General features: G+C 36.1%; 3 protein-coding genes across 3 annotated transcripts; all 3 read left to right on the top strand.

Moving 5' to 3' along the window:
- The first annotated feature begins 164 nt into the window (after positions 1–164).
- LOC116118912 lies at positions 165–2,791 on the top strand. Its single transcript, XM_031404863.1, has 2 exons — positions 165–305; positions 530–2,791. The coding sequence occupies exon 2, from the start codon at positions 530–532 to the stop codon at positions 2,384–2,386; it is 1,857 nt and encodes a 618-aa protein (XP_031260723.1). The 5' UTR covers positions 165–305; the 3' UTR covers positions 2,387–2,791.
- A 1,175-nt stretch (positions 2,792–3,966) lies between these two features.
- On the top strand, positions 3,967–6,593 carry LOC116118911. The gene is made up of 2 exons (XM_031404862.1): positions 3,967–4,107; positions 4,332–6,593. The coding sequence occupies exon 2, from the start codon at positions 4,332–4,334 to the stop codon at positions 6,186–6,188; it is 1,857 nt and encodes a 618-aa protein (XP_031260722.1). The 5' UTR covers positions 3,967–4,107; the 3' UTR covers positions 6,189–6,593.
- A 2,208-nt stretch (positions 6,594–8,801) lies between these two features.
- LOC116118910 (TVP38/TMEM64 family membrane protein slr0305-like) lies at positions 8,802–13,999 on the top strand. Its single transcript, XM_031404861.1, has 8 exons — positions 8,802–9,188; positions 9,894–9,955; positions 11,109–11,163; positions 11,288–11,386; positions 11,699–11,785; positions 12,388–12,504; positions 13,535–13,627; positions 13,933–13,999. The coding sequence occupies exons 1-8, from the start codon at positions 9,093–9,095 to the stop codon at positions 13,972–13,974; spliced, it is 651 nt and encodes a 216-aa protein (XP_031260721.1). The 5' UTR covers positions 8,802–9,092; the 3' UTR covers positions 13,975–13,999.
- The last annotated feature ends 378 nt before the right edge of the window (positions 14,000–14,377 follow it).

The following is a 14,377-nucleotide window of genomic DNA, read 5'->3' as shown; positions in this document are numbered from 1 at the left end:
AAAAATATTAATAAGATTAATTAATAATTTTACACTAAGTCCCTTTTAATCCTTAAACGAGAGTTAAAATCGTATTAGACATTCTCAAATGGAATCTAACCTACCCCTCGTCTGCTTTGGACATATAAACAAACTGTGTCCTCTTCGTCCGAAAGCTCAAATCATACCCATAAAAAACAAAAGAAAAAGAAACAATACTTGCTGATAATTACGTTGATTCCATCTTGTTTTTCCTCAAGCCCTCTAAAAGGGCAAGATTCAACAACACCTGCAGCTCAGATTGAGTTGTAATACTACATATTCCAGTAAGTATACACACACACACTACAATTCCTTCTTCATTATTATATGTTTTCTCGAGAAAATAGAATACTGTGGCTTTAATGAAACTTTCCCAGTTTTGGGAACTTGGTTTTGTCGTCAAAGTTTTTTCTATTTCTCGTTAAAATAACTTAAAGATTTATTTATCTTCTTGTCTGGGTTATTTATCTTCTTGTTGTTGGGGTTGTTGTTTTCGTTTGTCTTACAGATGCCGGAGAAAGTGGCGGTATCACCAAAACAGTGGCTTGTTGCAGGGCCAATGCATCAATGGAGATTTGGTGTGCTAACAGCTCTTGTATTTGTTGGGATGGTGGTGGTGTGGAGCGTCGATGGTTGTACTATAAAGAACTTCATTCAAGCTTGGAGGCTTAGGGAAGATTATATTTCCTTCAAACTCAATGCCACTGTCGATCTAATGCAAATAAATCAAAATCTCTCTCTAAACACCCCCAATGTTCATGTTTCCGCCACCCAAAAACTAAACCAAAACGACACCAACAGTTTTAGTCCTTTACCCAGTTTGTCTCAGACCCAAAACTACCAAACCGGTACGACTAATTTTTCTTCCAACAGTTCTGCCAATTTGTCTCAACTCCAGAAGCGACAAAGTGGGAATCAAATTTCGGAAAATTTGAGGTGGGTTTCAGTTGAACTGGAGCCCAACTTGACTAGTAATCTTCTGGCTCGTTGGTTGACTCCAGGAGGAGAGCCGTGTAAAGATTCCCGTACTGTGGAGATTGCAATTCGTGACCTAGATGGAGGGAAGATGGTGGAGTTATCAGCTGGTGAAATCCATGAATTTTACTTCCAAGCATTGGATGAGTCCGGGAAGCCTCGTTGTCTTGGTGGGGATTACTTCGAGACTGATCTTTCAGGAGGGTCATGGAAATCTAGGCCTGTGGTCAAAGATTTTGGTAATGGTACTTACTTGCTTTCGCTTCAGGTTCATCCTGATTTTTCCGGTGATTATAATTTGACCGTCATTTTGCTCTTTAGACATTTTGAGGGTCTTAAGTTTTCTCCTCCAAGGTTTGTTTATGATAGAGAGTTGCGTCATATTCCCATTAGGTTCTTTAGAAGTAAAGCTAAACTGCCAGGGTTACAAATTTGTCGAAAATCTGATTTTACGAGAGATATTTGGTCTGGGAGGTGGACAAGACATGGAAAGAACGATGATTGTCGAATTAGCCAGGATGGTAGGTATAGGTGTCTAGCACCAGATTTTCCCTGTCAAAAGCCATGGTGTAGTGGTTCATTGGGATCGATTGAAAGTAATGGTTGGGTATACTCAAGTCATTGTTCTTTTAGGATGTTTTCAGCTAATTCTGCTTGGAAATGTTTGAAAAATAGGTGGATTTTCTTCTGGGGCGATTCCAATCATGTTGATACAATAAGAAACATGCTGAATTTTGTCTTAAATTTGCCTGATATACATTCAGTTCCTAGGAGATTTGATATGAATTTTTCAAACCCCAAGGACCCTTCTCAGTCGGTACGAATTACAAGCATTTTCAATGGTCACTGGAATAAGACACAAAATTACCAAGGGTTGGATTCTTTGACAGATGAAGGATTTAGGAATTTGCTGAAAAATTACTTCTCTGAGGACACCGTTCCGGACTCGATAATTGTGAACTCAGGCTTGCACGATGGTGTTCACTTTCATAGCATAAGAGCATTCTCTAGGGCAGCAGAGTATGCTGCTTCATTTTGGGAAGAAGTTATGGAGTCCATAAAACACAGGGGATTGAGGGTGCCACAAATTTTCTATCGTAGCACAGTGGCGACTGGTGGATATGCACGGTCGCTGGCATTTAATCCTAATAAAATGGAGGCATTTAATGGGGTATTCTTAGACAAGTTGAAGCAAGCTGGGCTGGTTTCTGGTGTGATCGATAACTTCGATATGACTTTTCCATGGCATTTTGATAACCGTTGTAACGATGGTGTACATTATGGAAGAGCTCCATTGAAGATGAAGTGGAGGGATGGTGAAATTGGACACCAATATTTTGTCGACCTCATGTTAGCCCATGTGCTACTTAATGCTCTATGTGCGCAATAGTTGAAGTAAATTGTAGGTAATTGGCAATTTTTGGAAGGTTTCTGTTTAGTAGCTCTGGAAAGTAGCATTTGTGAAGCTATTGAGTTGCTGGATATTGCTACTGCCATTGCAGGCTTTGTTGGAACACATGGAGAGACAGCTTAGATGGTGCATGGAATCAAATTTTCAAGACTTTTACGTAATGGATGATATTCATTAATAGGTTAGGATTGGCATTCTTTATTTGTTTATAAATTTATTACCACTTACAGTCTTAGATAGATCCAGCTCTCAGGCATGTAGATTATGAGAGTTCCACGGAATGTATTAGTGAATATGGTCATATATAATAATGTAACCAGTGCATATATTTGATGTTTTGTCAATATAATTGTTTGTTACATAAATTTTTAGTTGATCTATTGCATACTTCAACTTGGTTGTTTGTTCTCACGAATCTTCAAATATTTCATGTACAATGTGATTCCATTGGAGCATAATTTGGCATTTGATGCAGGAGTCACTTTATGGCAATTGATTTATGGCTTCTAAAACTTTTGGGTACTTGGAAAAAAATCATTACACTTCTTGATGAAATACTAGTTGTTCTATTACAAATCCTTCTTAACTGAGGGCTCCCTTTTGGTTTCAGATTATAAAACTGTTGAACTTTGGTCTATCCACTTAACTAGATGGTGTATTGATTACATTTATCTTTTCACATTTATTTTATTTTTGGTTGAAAAAAGGTAAGGAGGGTAAGCAACAGATTGTCAAAAAGATGCAAAAAAATTTATGTGGAGTTGAGCTTTTGATGCATCTTTTAAAAAAGTTATTTATGTCATTATCTTTCCTTTTTTCCGTAGAAACGAAAGCATACTTTGGAACAAGCCTATAATGACGGGAGGGATTAGTAGTAATTGGCCAAATATTGATGTCAATGATGTTTGACAGATCTGCTATAGCTGTAAATCATCATAAAATCTCCGCAAAAGCAGCATCTGCATGTCTCCCAGCTCTCAATCCCAACTACAGTTCCCTTAACCAAAACACGTTGGATCTAATAGAACTCAACTTCAATACATACAATAGGATTTCTGGACTTCAGAAGAGCCTTCAAGTCTATGCATTTGTTCTTGCCCTGCTCTGTTTCTAGGCCCAAAAAGCCAACTCAGTATGGTTGTAAAATGGGTATATGTTACATAGACCATTGTTTATGCAGATTCAGCTGCTGGGAAATGGGAATTGGGATCAAATATTGAAATGGATAGATGGATAAGGGCATGTTATCTATGGACAGCAATCCTTACCTGCTTGTATTGGTAATTTGGTATTCTCTGTAATTATGAAAACTCACAAGGCCGGATTAAATGGTGTACCTATGGTCCAGTGGCTAAACAAACATCATACTAAATGAGTACAGAAAAGACGGCTGCCAATAAGAGTTGTAAGATTAATTAATAATTTTACACTAAGTCCCTTTTAATCCTTAAACGAGAGTTAAAATCGTATTAGACATTCTCAAATGGAATCTAACCTACCCCTCGTCTGCTTTGGACATATAAACAAACTGTGTCCTCTTCGTCCGAAAGCTCAAATCATACCCATAAAAAACAAAAGAAAAAGAAACAATACTTGCTGATAATTACGTTGATTCCATCTTGTTTTTCCTCAAGCCCTCTAAAAGGGCAAGATTCAACAACACCTGCAGCTCAGATTGAGTTGTAATACTACATATTCCAGTAAGTATACACACACACACTACAATTCCTTCTTCATTATTATATGTTTTCTCGAGAAAATAGAATACTGTGGCTTTAATGAAACTTTCCCAGTTTTGGGAACTTGGTTTTGTCGTCAAAGTTTTTTCTATTTCTCGTTAAAATAACTTAAAGATTTATTTATCTTCTTGTCTGGGTTATTTATCTTCTTGTTGTTGGGGTTGTTGTTTTCGTTTGTCTTACAGATGCCGGAGAAAGTGGCGGTATCACCAAAACAGTGGCTTGTTGCAGGGCCAATGCATCAATGGAGATTTGGTGTGCTAACAGCTCTTGTATTTGTTGGGATGGTGGTGGTGTGGAGCGTCGATGGTTGTACTATAAAGAACTTCATTCAAGCTTGGAGGCTTAGGGAAGATTATATTTCCTTCAAACTCAATGCCACTGTCGATCTAATGCAAATAAATCAAAATCTCTCTCTAAACACCCCCAATGTTCATGTTTCCGCCACCCAAAAACTAAACCAAAACGACACCAACAGTTTTAGTCCTTTACCCAGTTTGTCTCAGACCCAAAACTACCAAACCGGTACGACTAATTTTTCTTCCAACAGTTCTGCCAATTTGTCTCAACTCCAGAAGCGACAAAGTGGGAATCAAATTTCGGAAAATTTGAGGTGGGTTTCAGTTGAACTGGAGCCCAACTTGACTAGTAATCTTCTGGCTCGTTGGTTGACTCCAGGAGGAGAGCCGTGTAAAGATTCCCGTACTGTGGAGATTGCAATTCGTGACCTAGATGGAGGGAAGATGGTGGAGTTATCAGCTGGTGAAATCCATGAATTTTACTTCCAAGCATTGGATGAGTCCGGGAAGCCTCGTTGTCTTGGTGGGGATTACTTCGAGACTGATCTTTCAGGAGGGTCATGGAAATCTAGGCCTGTGGTCAAAGATTTTGGTAATGGTACTTACTTGCTTTCGCTTCAGGTTCATCCTGATTTTTCCGGTGATTATAATTTGACCGTCATTTTGCTCTTTAGACATTTTGAGGGTCTTAAGTTTTCTCCTCCAAGGTTTGTTTATGATAGAGAGTTGCGTCATATTCCCATTAGGTTCTTTAGAAGTAAAGCTAAACTGCCAGGGTTACAAATTTGTCGAAAATCTGATTTTACGAGAGATATTTGGTCTGGGAGGTGGACAAGACATGGAAAGAACGATGATTGTCGAATTAGCCAGGATGGTAGGTATAGGTGTCTAGCACCAGATTTTCCCTGTCAAAAGCCATGGTGTAGTGGTTCATTGGGATCGATTGAAAGTAATGGTTGGGTATACTCAAGTCATTGTTCTTTTAGGATGTTTTCAGCTAATTCTGCTTGGAAATGTTTGAAAAATAGGTGGATTTTCTTCTGGGGCGATTCCAATCATGTTGATACAATAAGAAACATGCTGAATTTTGTCTTAAATTTGCCTGATATACATTCAGTTCCTAGGAGATTTGATATGAATTTTTCAAACCCCAAGGACCCTTCTCAGTCGGTACGAATTACAAGCATTTTCAATGGTCACTGGAATAAGACACAAAATTACCAAGGGTTGGATTCTTTGACAGATGAAGGATTTAGGAATTTGCTGAAAAATTACTTCTCTGAGGACACCGTTCCGGACTCGATAATTGTGAACTCAGGCTTGCACGATGGTGTTCACTTTCATAGCATAAGAGCATTCTCTAGGGCAGCAGAGTATGCTGCTTCATTTTGGGAAGAAGTTATGGAGTCCATAAAACACAGGGGATTGAGGGTGCCACAAATTTTCTATCGTAGCACAGTGGCGACTGGTGGATATGCACGGTCGCTGGCATTTAATCCTAATAAAATGGAGGCATTTAATGGGGTATTCTTAGACAAGTTGAAGCAAGCTGGGCTGGTTTCTGGTGTGATCGATAACTTCGATATGACTTTTCCATGGCATTTTGATAACCGTTGTAACGATGGTGTACATTATGGAAGAGCTCCATTGAAGATGAAGTGGAGGGATGGTGAAATTGGACACCAATATTTTGTCGACCTCATGTTAGCCCATGTGCTACTTAATGCTCTATGTGCGCAATAGTTGAAGTAAATTGTAGGTAATTGGCAATTTTTGGAAGGTTTCTGTTTAGTAGCTCTGGAAAGTAGCATTTGTGAAGCTATTGAGTTGCTGGATATTGCTACTGCCATTGCAGGCTTTGTTGGAACACATGGAGAGACAGCTTAGATGGTGCATGGAATCAAATTTTCAAGACTTTTACGTAATGGATGATATTCATTAATAGGTTAGGATTGGCATTCTTTATTTGTTTATAAATTTATTACCACTTACAGTCTTAGATAGATCCAGCTCTCAGGCATGTAGATTATGAGAGTTCCACGGAATGTATTAGTGAATATGGTCATATATAATAATGTAACCAGTGCATATATTTGATGTTTTGTCAATATAATTGTTTGTTACATAAATTTTTAGTTGATCTATTGCATACTTCAACTTGGTTGTTTGTTCTCACGAATCTTCAAATATTTCATGTACAATGTGATTCCATTGGAGCATAATTTGGCATTTGATGCAGGAGTCACTTTATGGCAATTGATTTATGGCTTCTAAAACTTTTGGGTACTTGGAAAAAAATCATTACACTTCTTGATGAAATACTAGTTGTTCTATTACAAATCCTTCTTAACTGAGGGCTCCCTTTTGGTTTCAGATTATAAAACTGTTGAACTTTGGTCTATCCACTTAACTAGATGGTGTATTGATTACATTTATCTTTTCACATTTATTTTATTTTTGGTTGAAAAAAGGTAAGGAGGGTAAGCAACAGATTGTCAAAAAGATGCAAAAAAATTTATGTGGAGTTGAGCTTTTGATGCATCTTTTAAAAAAGTTATTTATGTCATTATCTTTCCTTTTTTCCGTAGAAACGAAAGCATACTTTGGAACAAGCCTATAATGACGGGAGGGATTAGTAGTAATTGGCCAAATATTGATGTCAATGATGTTTGACAGATCTGCTATAGCTGTAAATCATCATAAAATCTCCGCAAAAGCAGCATCTGCATGTCTCCCAGCTCTCAATCCCAACTACAGTTCCCTTAACCAAAACACGTTGGATCTAATAGAACTCAACTTCAATACATACAATAGGATTTCTGGACTTCAGAAGAGCCTTCAAGTCTATGCATTTGTTTTTGCCCTGCTCTGTTTCTAGGCCCAAAAAGCCAACTCAGTATGGTTGTAAAATGGGTATATGTTACATAGACAACTGTTTATGCAGATTCAGCTGCTGGGAAATGGGAATTGGGATCAAATATTGAAATGGATAGATGGGTACGGGCATGTTATCTATGGACATCAATCCTTACCCGCTTGTATTGGTAATTTGGTATTCTCTGTAGTTATGAAAACTCACAAGGCCGGATTAAATGGTGTACCTATGGTCCAGTGGCTAAACAAACATCACACTAAATGAGTCCAGAAAAGACGGCTGCCAATAAGAGTTGTGGTCCAGTGGAGAGAGCCCATAAAACCTTATTGGGTTTAGTATGCGCAAATCCCAATTACAATATTTTTAAATACACACACGTTCATCTCTAGTGCACCCAAATTAAGCTGTCAATGTCATTATCATCAGTATCTTACACTTTATCGTTTCCCCTAAGCTATATAATCTATTATTGTATGAGAAAACCCCAACTTCCACAAGAAGTTTAGCAAAATTCCAAATTGATTCCATGGTTGTATTTATTCCATATTTTCATCCTTAAAGTAATGTTATTTTTTTTATTTTAACAAATTTTCAATATTCTACTGTAGCACGATGCACATTAACACACTAAAATACATTGGTGTTTTCTTTGGTAGAATATAGACTCATGTTAACAAAAGGCAGCTCATGTTAGTAGCATCCAAGCCAATGATTTTTAGCTTTTTTTGTTTGATTCTGAAGTCCAAAATCACTTTCGAAACCATTGTTGAATTCCCCACAACCTCTTCTACAAAATCCATATCTTCATTTGCCGACCTCACTCACCGTTTTCGATCACCTCTAATAGTCACTAACAGTATTAATTTAAGGATGAAAATCTATAATAAATATAATCAAGGGTATGAACTTGAAATTTTGTCAAACTCCGGTGGGAATTTGTCCTTACTCTTATTGAAATGATGGTTCTTAGTATACTCAAAATTAGGTCAAATTTTTAATGTGTGTATTTAAGAATAACTAACAATATTACACATAAATATCACCCATTTGATTGCTAATATACAATTAGGTTTTATCATATCATTCCTCAATTTCTGTTTAGTTTAGTTTCGCAATATGTATGATAATTTTTATTTTGTTAATTGGAAATTAGATAAAACTCAATTTACCCAAAAAAAAAAAAAAAAAAAAGAGACAATTTCGATGCATTAAAAACAGGTAATAATTGTTTGAATTAATAGATAAATATAATTAAATAAACCCACAAGGGCCACAACTAAAAAAATTAGTAGGATAAGCTTTGAGTCGTGTAGAATGTTTGGTAAGAACATCAAATAAAATAAAAAAAATTAAAGGACAAAATTAGATTTCCAATGAGTTAAAAATGAAATAATGACAACGAAGGAGGAGGAGGAGGAGGCAAACGTAAATTCAACTAAAAGAAGGCAAGGAGTCCCTAAAAAATAGGAAAATAAATTTAGTAATAAAGCAAAATAACACGCAACAAGTCTACGATCTGACAAAGCTTTTAACTAACCTCCCTTGAAGCAAAATCACACTGTTTCAAACAACAAAACATTAAAACACTACACATTTTTGTTTTGGTTCTTTATGGTGTTGCGTGTTGGTGACCATATGTATTTCAGTGTTTAAAGGGCTTTCAAAATCTGGCAAATTTAGGAGGATTGAGAGCTCGCTTGTCCTTGAAGCAAGCAACATCCGACCTTTGTAACGAAGACGAAGACTGCAGGCCTTGGCGTCGTAGATTGTTTATGGCTTTCACCTGGGGTTCTGCTCTTCGGATCACTCTTTTGATTCTTCTTGTTGCCGCTGTTGTTTTCGCTTTTTTTACTCTCCCTGTTGAAAAGGTTTCTTTTTCTTCCGTCTTTTTCGTCATTTTGTTTGTTTTTCTGAGATGGGGTTTTTGTCTTTCTATCTAATTTTTAGGATTTCCTTTCTGGGTTTTTGGTTTTTTTAATTTTAGGGCTGGTTTGTTTGGTTCTTGTTTTGATTTGATTGATGGGTTGTTATTTTTTGAGCGCGAGTCAGAGATCAATGCTGGAAAATTAGGATTTTGCTTCTAGTTTTTTGGGCTTGATTTGCAATCCAAGTTTTTGCTTTTTGTCACGAATTTGTTTATGCAGCAGAACTATATTATTCATATGATTAAGATTTTAGAAATTAGATTAGTAAGAAAAGGAATAGTTGCTCTAATTAAGCCATGGTCAGATTCTATTGCTGCAAATTTGTTGTATTTCCTTACGTCTTTGTTAACTCAAATGGATATTGCATACATATACTGCTATTGAATCTCCCTTACCATTAGTGTCTTGCCGTTTCACTGATTTCTCTTAGTTTATTATGCTACTTGTATGAGTTTGTTTGTTCCTTACCCAAAAAAAAAAAAAAAAAAAAAAAAAACAACTAGAGCTTTTATGAGTTTGTCGGTTTCAACAGGGGGTCTTCAAACTAGATTGCTTCCTAGACACATTTCGATATTTGAAGTATTATCTCTAAACTTGATGTGAATAGCCTGAGAACTTGTTTATTGATGGAGTTATTGCTTCCTGCAGATTTTGAAGGACTTTCTAATATGGGTTGAACAGGATCTTGGTCCTTGGGGTCCGCTTGTGTTGTAAGTTGATAGCAATTCTTTCAATGTTTTTCTTTTATGTACCTTTTTGCATTAATTCTTATACTTGTGCTTTTGATTCATGCTTCTGATGTGAATCAATTCATGTTCTGGTTTGCTTATCATTTCAGTGGAGAGTTTTAGTTGAATTGAGCACATGCTCAAACCTATCCAACACAACTAATCATGTTGAGAATGTGAAAATTTGCATTTAATTTATTTTATAATATATTTCAAAATTTTAATTTCTTTAATTTAGGTTGATTTATTTGCAGAGGTGCTATTTAGCTTTGCTTGAGTGGGACTTGTTTACCAGGTTGTCTAACTTTATTGATTGGTTAGAAAATCTAAGCTCAAGCCTGCCTGGGAGCTCTTTTTTTCCACTAGTTAAAGTCAAAGCACATTTTCCAAATCTGGTCCAATAAGTTTGAGAATATGGGATTTAATGGAGACTGTATGATTATGTGTTTTTTCATTATTATAAGCTTACGATATTGATCCCCTTTTTAGATCTTTTTGGATGATTGAAAGAGCTCCGAGCTTTGTTCTCCATGGTTAGGATATTATGAAGCTTAGCGATGGAGTTAGATGCCACACTTCATGGATATGTTTTATTACTTGGGCTTAAAAGGAAAAATCAGACACCTTGAATTGAAGAGGTGTTCTGTGTCCTAAGATTTGGAGAACAAGATCCACATTTGAATTTTCAGAACTTTTGGTTCATCACCTTCGTTCAATTAAACCCTGTTCTTATGCATGGTTACTAACAGTCTGTGCCATATTGTGTATGTGTAAATAGTCTTGCATAACCATATTTCATGTATGATTAGGGACATAACCTTGTTTGGAGAGAACCATACATAACCTTGTTTGGAGAGAACCATGAAAACAATTTCATTTGCTTTGTCCCATCAGCATGTGGCTTACAAGCTCATAAGTCCCACCTAACTAGTCTCCCACCCTCAAATGGTGGGGAACTTCCATGTCTAGAAAGCTTCTTTGGTTCTTGGCCCCTTAGATAAGTGCGCATTTTGGCATCTCAAGAGGTCGTATAGGTTCTGGATTTGTGAACTGCAAACGACAATGCTGGAAGTCTTACTTTATTTATTTATTTATTTTTTAAACTGTAAACTGATTTTCAGTGGTTGATATGTAGGGCTGTTGCATATATTCCTCTGACAGTTTTGGCGGTTCCAGCATCCGTGCTTACTGTAAGTATTGAACTCTAATCTGATGCTTTAGCTAGCCTTGCCACCTATTCTGACTTTACTTCTGTAGATTTGAGTATTAGTCCCTGGAAATTGTGATAGTTTTTGAATTTTGGTCTTCTTTCAGCTTGGTGGTGGTTATCTTTTTGGTCTGCCAGTGGGCTTTGTTGCTGATTCTATTGGTGCAACTGTTGGTGCTGGGGCTGCATTTCTTCTTGGCCGAACTGTAAGTTTACGAACTTTTATGATATATATGCATCTCGATGTTCCACTCTCCGATTGATAGGCAAGGTGCATGCTAGGATAGAGTGTTTGTTGAATATTATAAATATTAAGCAACTTTTAATATCACTTCTTTTCTCCACGTATCATTCATTGATGCTATTAGAGTAGTCCTAATTGCTATATACCACATTTCGTTTTCCTGGTGTTCATATTTTGGCATATTATTTTCTTCCTTTTCAAGTCAATTTGAGTTACATGTTTGGTATTATTATAATTTTCATTTAATTTATTTTATTCGGGTATTCTTTCACAGATAGGAAAATCATTTGTTGTTTCTAAGTTGAAAGATTATCCACAATTTCGGTCAGTTGCCATCGCCATTCAGAGATCTGGTTTTAAGGTAGATGTGCTTCATATTGGATCTTCGAGAACTGAGTTGGTGCTCTTTCTCTAGCTTGTTCCTGTGTGTTCTGTATCTTAAATATTATTTCAGTTATTTTTTCACAAATATTTCATTTTGAATGCTCACACTGATGCAAGTAGGCAGCAGAACTATATTTTGTAAGTGGACTATAATTGTAGTTACTAAGCTAGCCTTATAATGAAATTTGATACAGCTACATCTTAGAGGTAAGAGTTGAATAGTGAGTGCTTGTAGTTGAATAATCTCTCTTTTATTTTATAGCATATTTACTATAAACTCTCTTTTCCTGGACTTGAAACCTTCCTCAAGGAAAAATAAATTCTGTGAGATTGTGGTTTTCAATTGCCTGTATGCATTATACTTTTTTCTTGGAAGGTTCTTTATAAAACATTTCTGTTGGAATTTATTTTTGCACATGCTTGACGATTAATATTGTATTCATTTCTTATATATAGGATTATTATTGTTGTGAGAAAATGTCTTGTAATTGCTTGCTTTTAGGTTCTCTGTCCTTTGCATGATTCTTTTCTTTGAATTGCCTATGTCAGATCTCTGAACATCTTTATTTTGTTCAACAGATTGTTTTGCTGCTTCGGCTTGTTCCTTTGCTCCCATTTAATATGTTGAATTACCTCCTATCTGTGACTCCTGTTCCAGTAGGAGAATACATGCTAGCTTCCTGGCTAGGAATGATGGTATATTCTTCTTCTTCTTCCTCCTCCTCCTACATTTATTTAATGATTATATTCCATAATTTTGATATGTCACACCACTTTGGTTTGCCTCAATTAGGCTGTTAATTGGTTGTCATCTCTTCATAAGATGCAGTGTGCAAAACATTTATCCATTTTGAAACAATGTTGCTTTCCTTTTTGGGTTGTTCTTTATGCATTATTCAGCCTAAATGTGATTGTTGTGGGTATGCTTTAGGTGCACAATATTTTGTTATAGAACTATAGAAAGCCTTGACTACTTGCTGAGATTAGGGCATGTGATGCATGGTGAAATTGTTTGTCTTAGGGCAGATAAATGGAAGGTAGGGTTTCCTTGTTCCATATGCTACAGAGGAGCCTACCACATGTCATTTAGCCATTTAATACTGACAATATTCTCACAGTAGCATGCATGGATATGTTATGTTGGGAATTTCATGCGTATATAATGTTAGCTTCGGGATTCAAATTTATATTTTATTGGGGTGGATATATTGGTTCAGTCCTAACTTTTTCTATGCCTTCTAGTCTTAGCAGTAATGTCAAAGGCTTTTTGGAAGGAATAAGTCATCACCCGTTTGTTTCTGTCTTAATATGGTTTGAGCGATGGAGAGTTAAGAATTTGTTCTTATCAATTTGCCATGATAGTCAATTGAGCAATTTTTAATTATATTTATTTATTTCTTTTTGTGGTAATTTGTACAAATTAGGTCGTCGTGGATACTAACTAGTTTAATTGGTAAGACTTCTTGTAAAGTAGATGTTGGGATCTCATTCTACCCGCACCAGGGTTGGTGGGATTTGTTTGAATTTGGGATGGGGTCATAAGGGTTAAAAAATAAAAGGGCAATTACTGTTCGAATGGGGTGCTTGTCTAGAATGACCCTCCAGATCTGTCTACATGGATGTATGTGTGTGTCTGTTTGTTGGAGTTCTTTGTTTTCCTGTGTAATGATGTGTATGATCCAATTTCAGTGGTTTGAAAACATTTCTAATATGGTTTCCTTTGCAGCCGATAACTCTTGCATTAGTATATGTTGGAACGACTCTCAAGGATCTGTCTGATGTGACACATGGATGGAGCGAGTTCTCTAAAACTCGTTGGGTAAGAACTGTGTACTCTTATCTTTTGGGGCAGGCTTGCAATTTTTAATTTCTTTTTTCAGTTCTTTTTAAAATTTTAAATGGATTTGGTTCTAATCATGGTTTTCCGAGACTAAAACTGAGTTGTAGACTGGCCTATTTATCCTTCTGTTCAAAAGCTGTAATTCACATATGTACTTTTATGTTTTTCAGTCAGAAGGTTCTTGAAGGGTACATTTTATATTTCATGAGTCAGTTTAAGTGGATGTGGTACTTTCTCTTTATACTGTATTCTCATATATGTTTGCACCTTTGTTTTGGATGCAGGCATTTCTCGTTTCAGGTCTTCTGGTATCTGGTATGTTGTAATATATTGCACACATACTTATTGGGCTTGTTACACTTCCACTTGCCATATATCCGATAAACTAAATCAATTCTCTAATTTTGAGCTTTCAATAAATTCAATTGGAATTCTGATTGATAAAGTAAATATAAAACTAGAAACAAAGTGGAGAAGATGATTATAGAAATGGAAGGAAATAGTGTATGAAATAGTAATTTTCTTTCCCAAGTTGAAGTGAGCTCAAGTGACTTGTGGACAAAGTAGAAATCTTGTTCTTACTGATTTTCTTTTCCATATGGGAGATAAATAGTAGCCAGTTTTACCCATCTGAATTGCCTTATAATACTCATGCCATTGTATGTTAGTATGTCTGGAATTAAAAAAGAAGAAGATAAATGTAAATAACCCAATTTTTCTGTTGTGAGC

This window comes from Pistacia vera, unplaced genomic scaffold, assembly GCF_008641045.1.
Source record: "Pistacia vera cultivar Batoury unplaced genomic scaffold, PisVer_v2 Contig864, whole genome shotgun sequence".
In the NCBI taxonomy this organism is placed as follows: Eukaryota; Viridiplantae; Streptophyta; class Magnoliopsida; order Sapindales; family Anacardiaceae; genus Pistacia; species Pistacia vera.
This window is presented reverse-complemented; position numbering and strand designations above follow the sequence as displayed.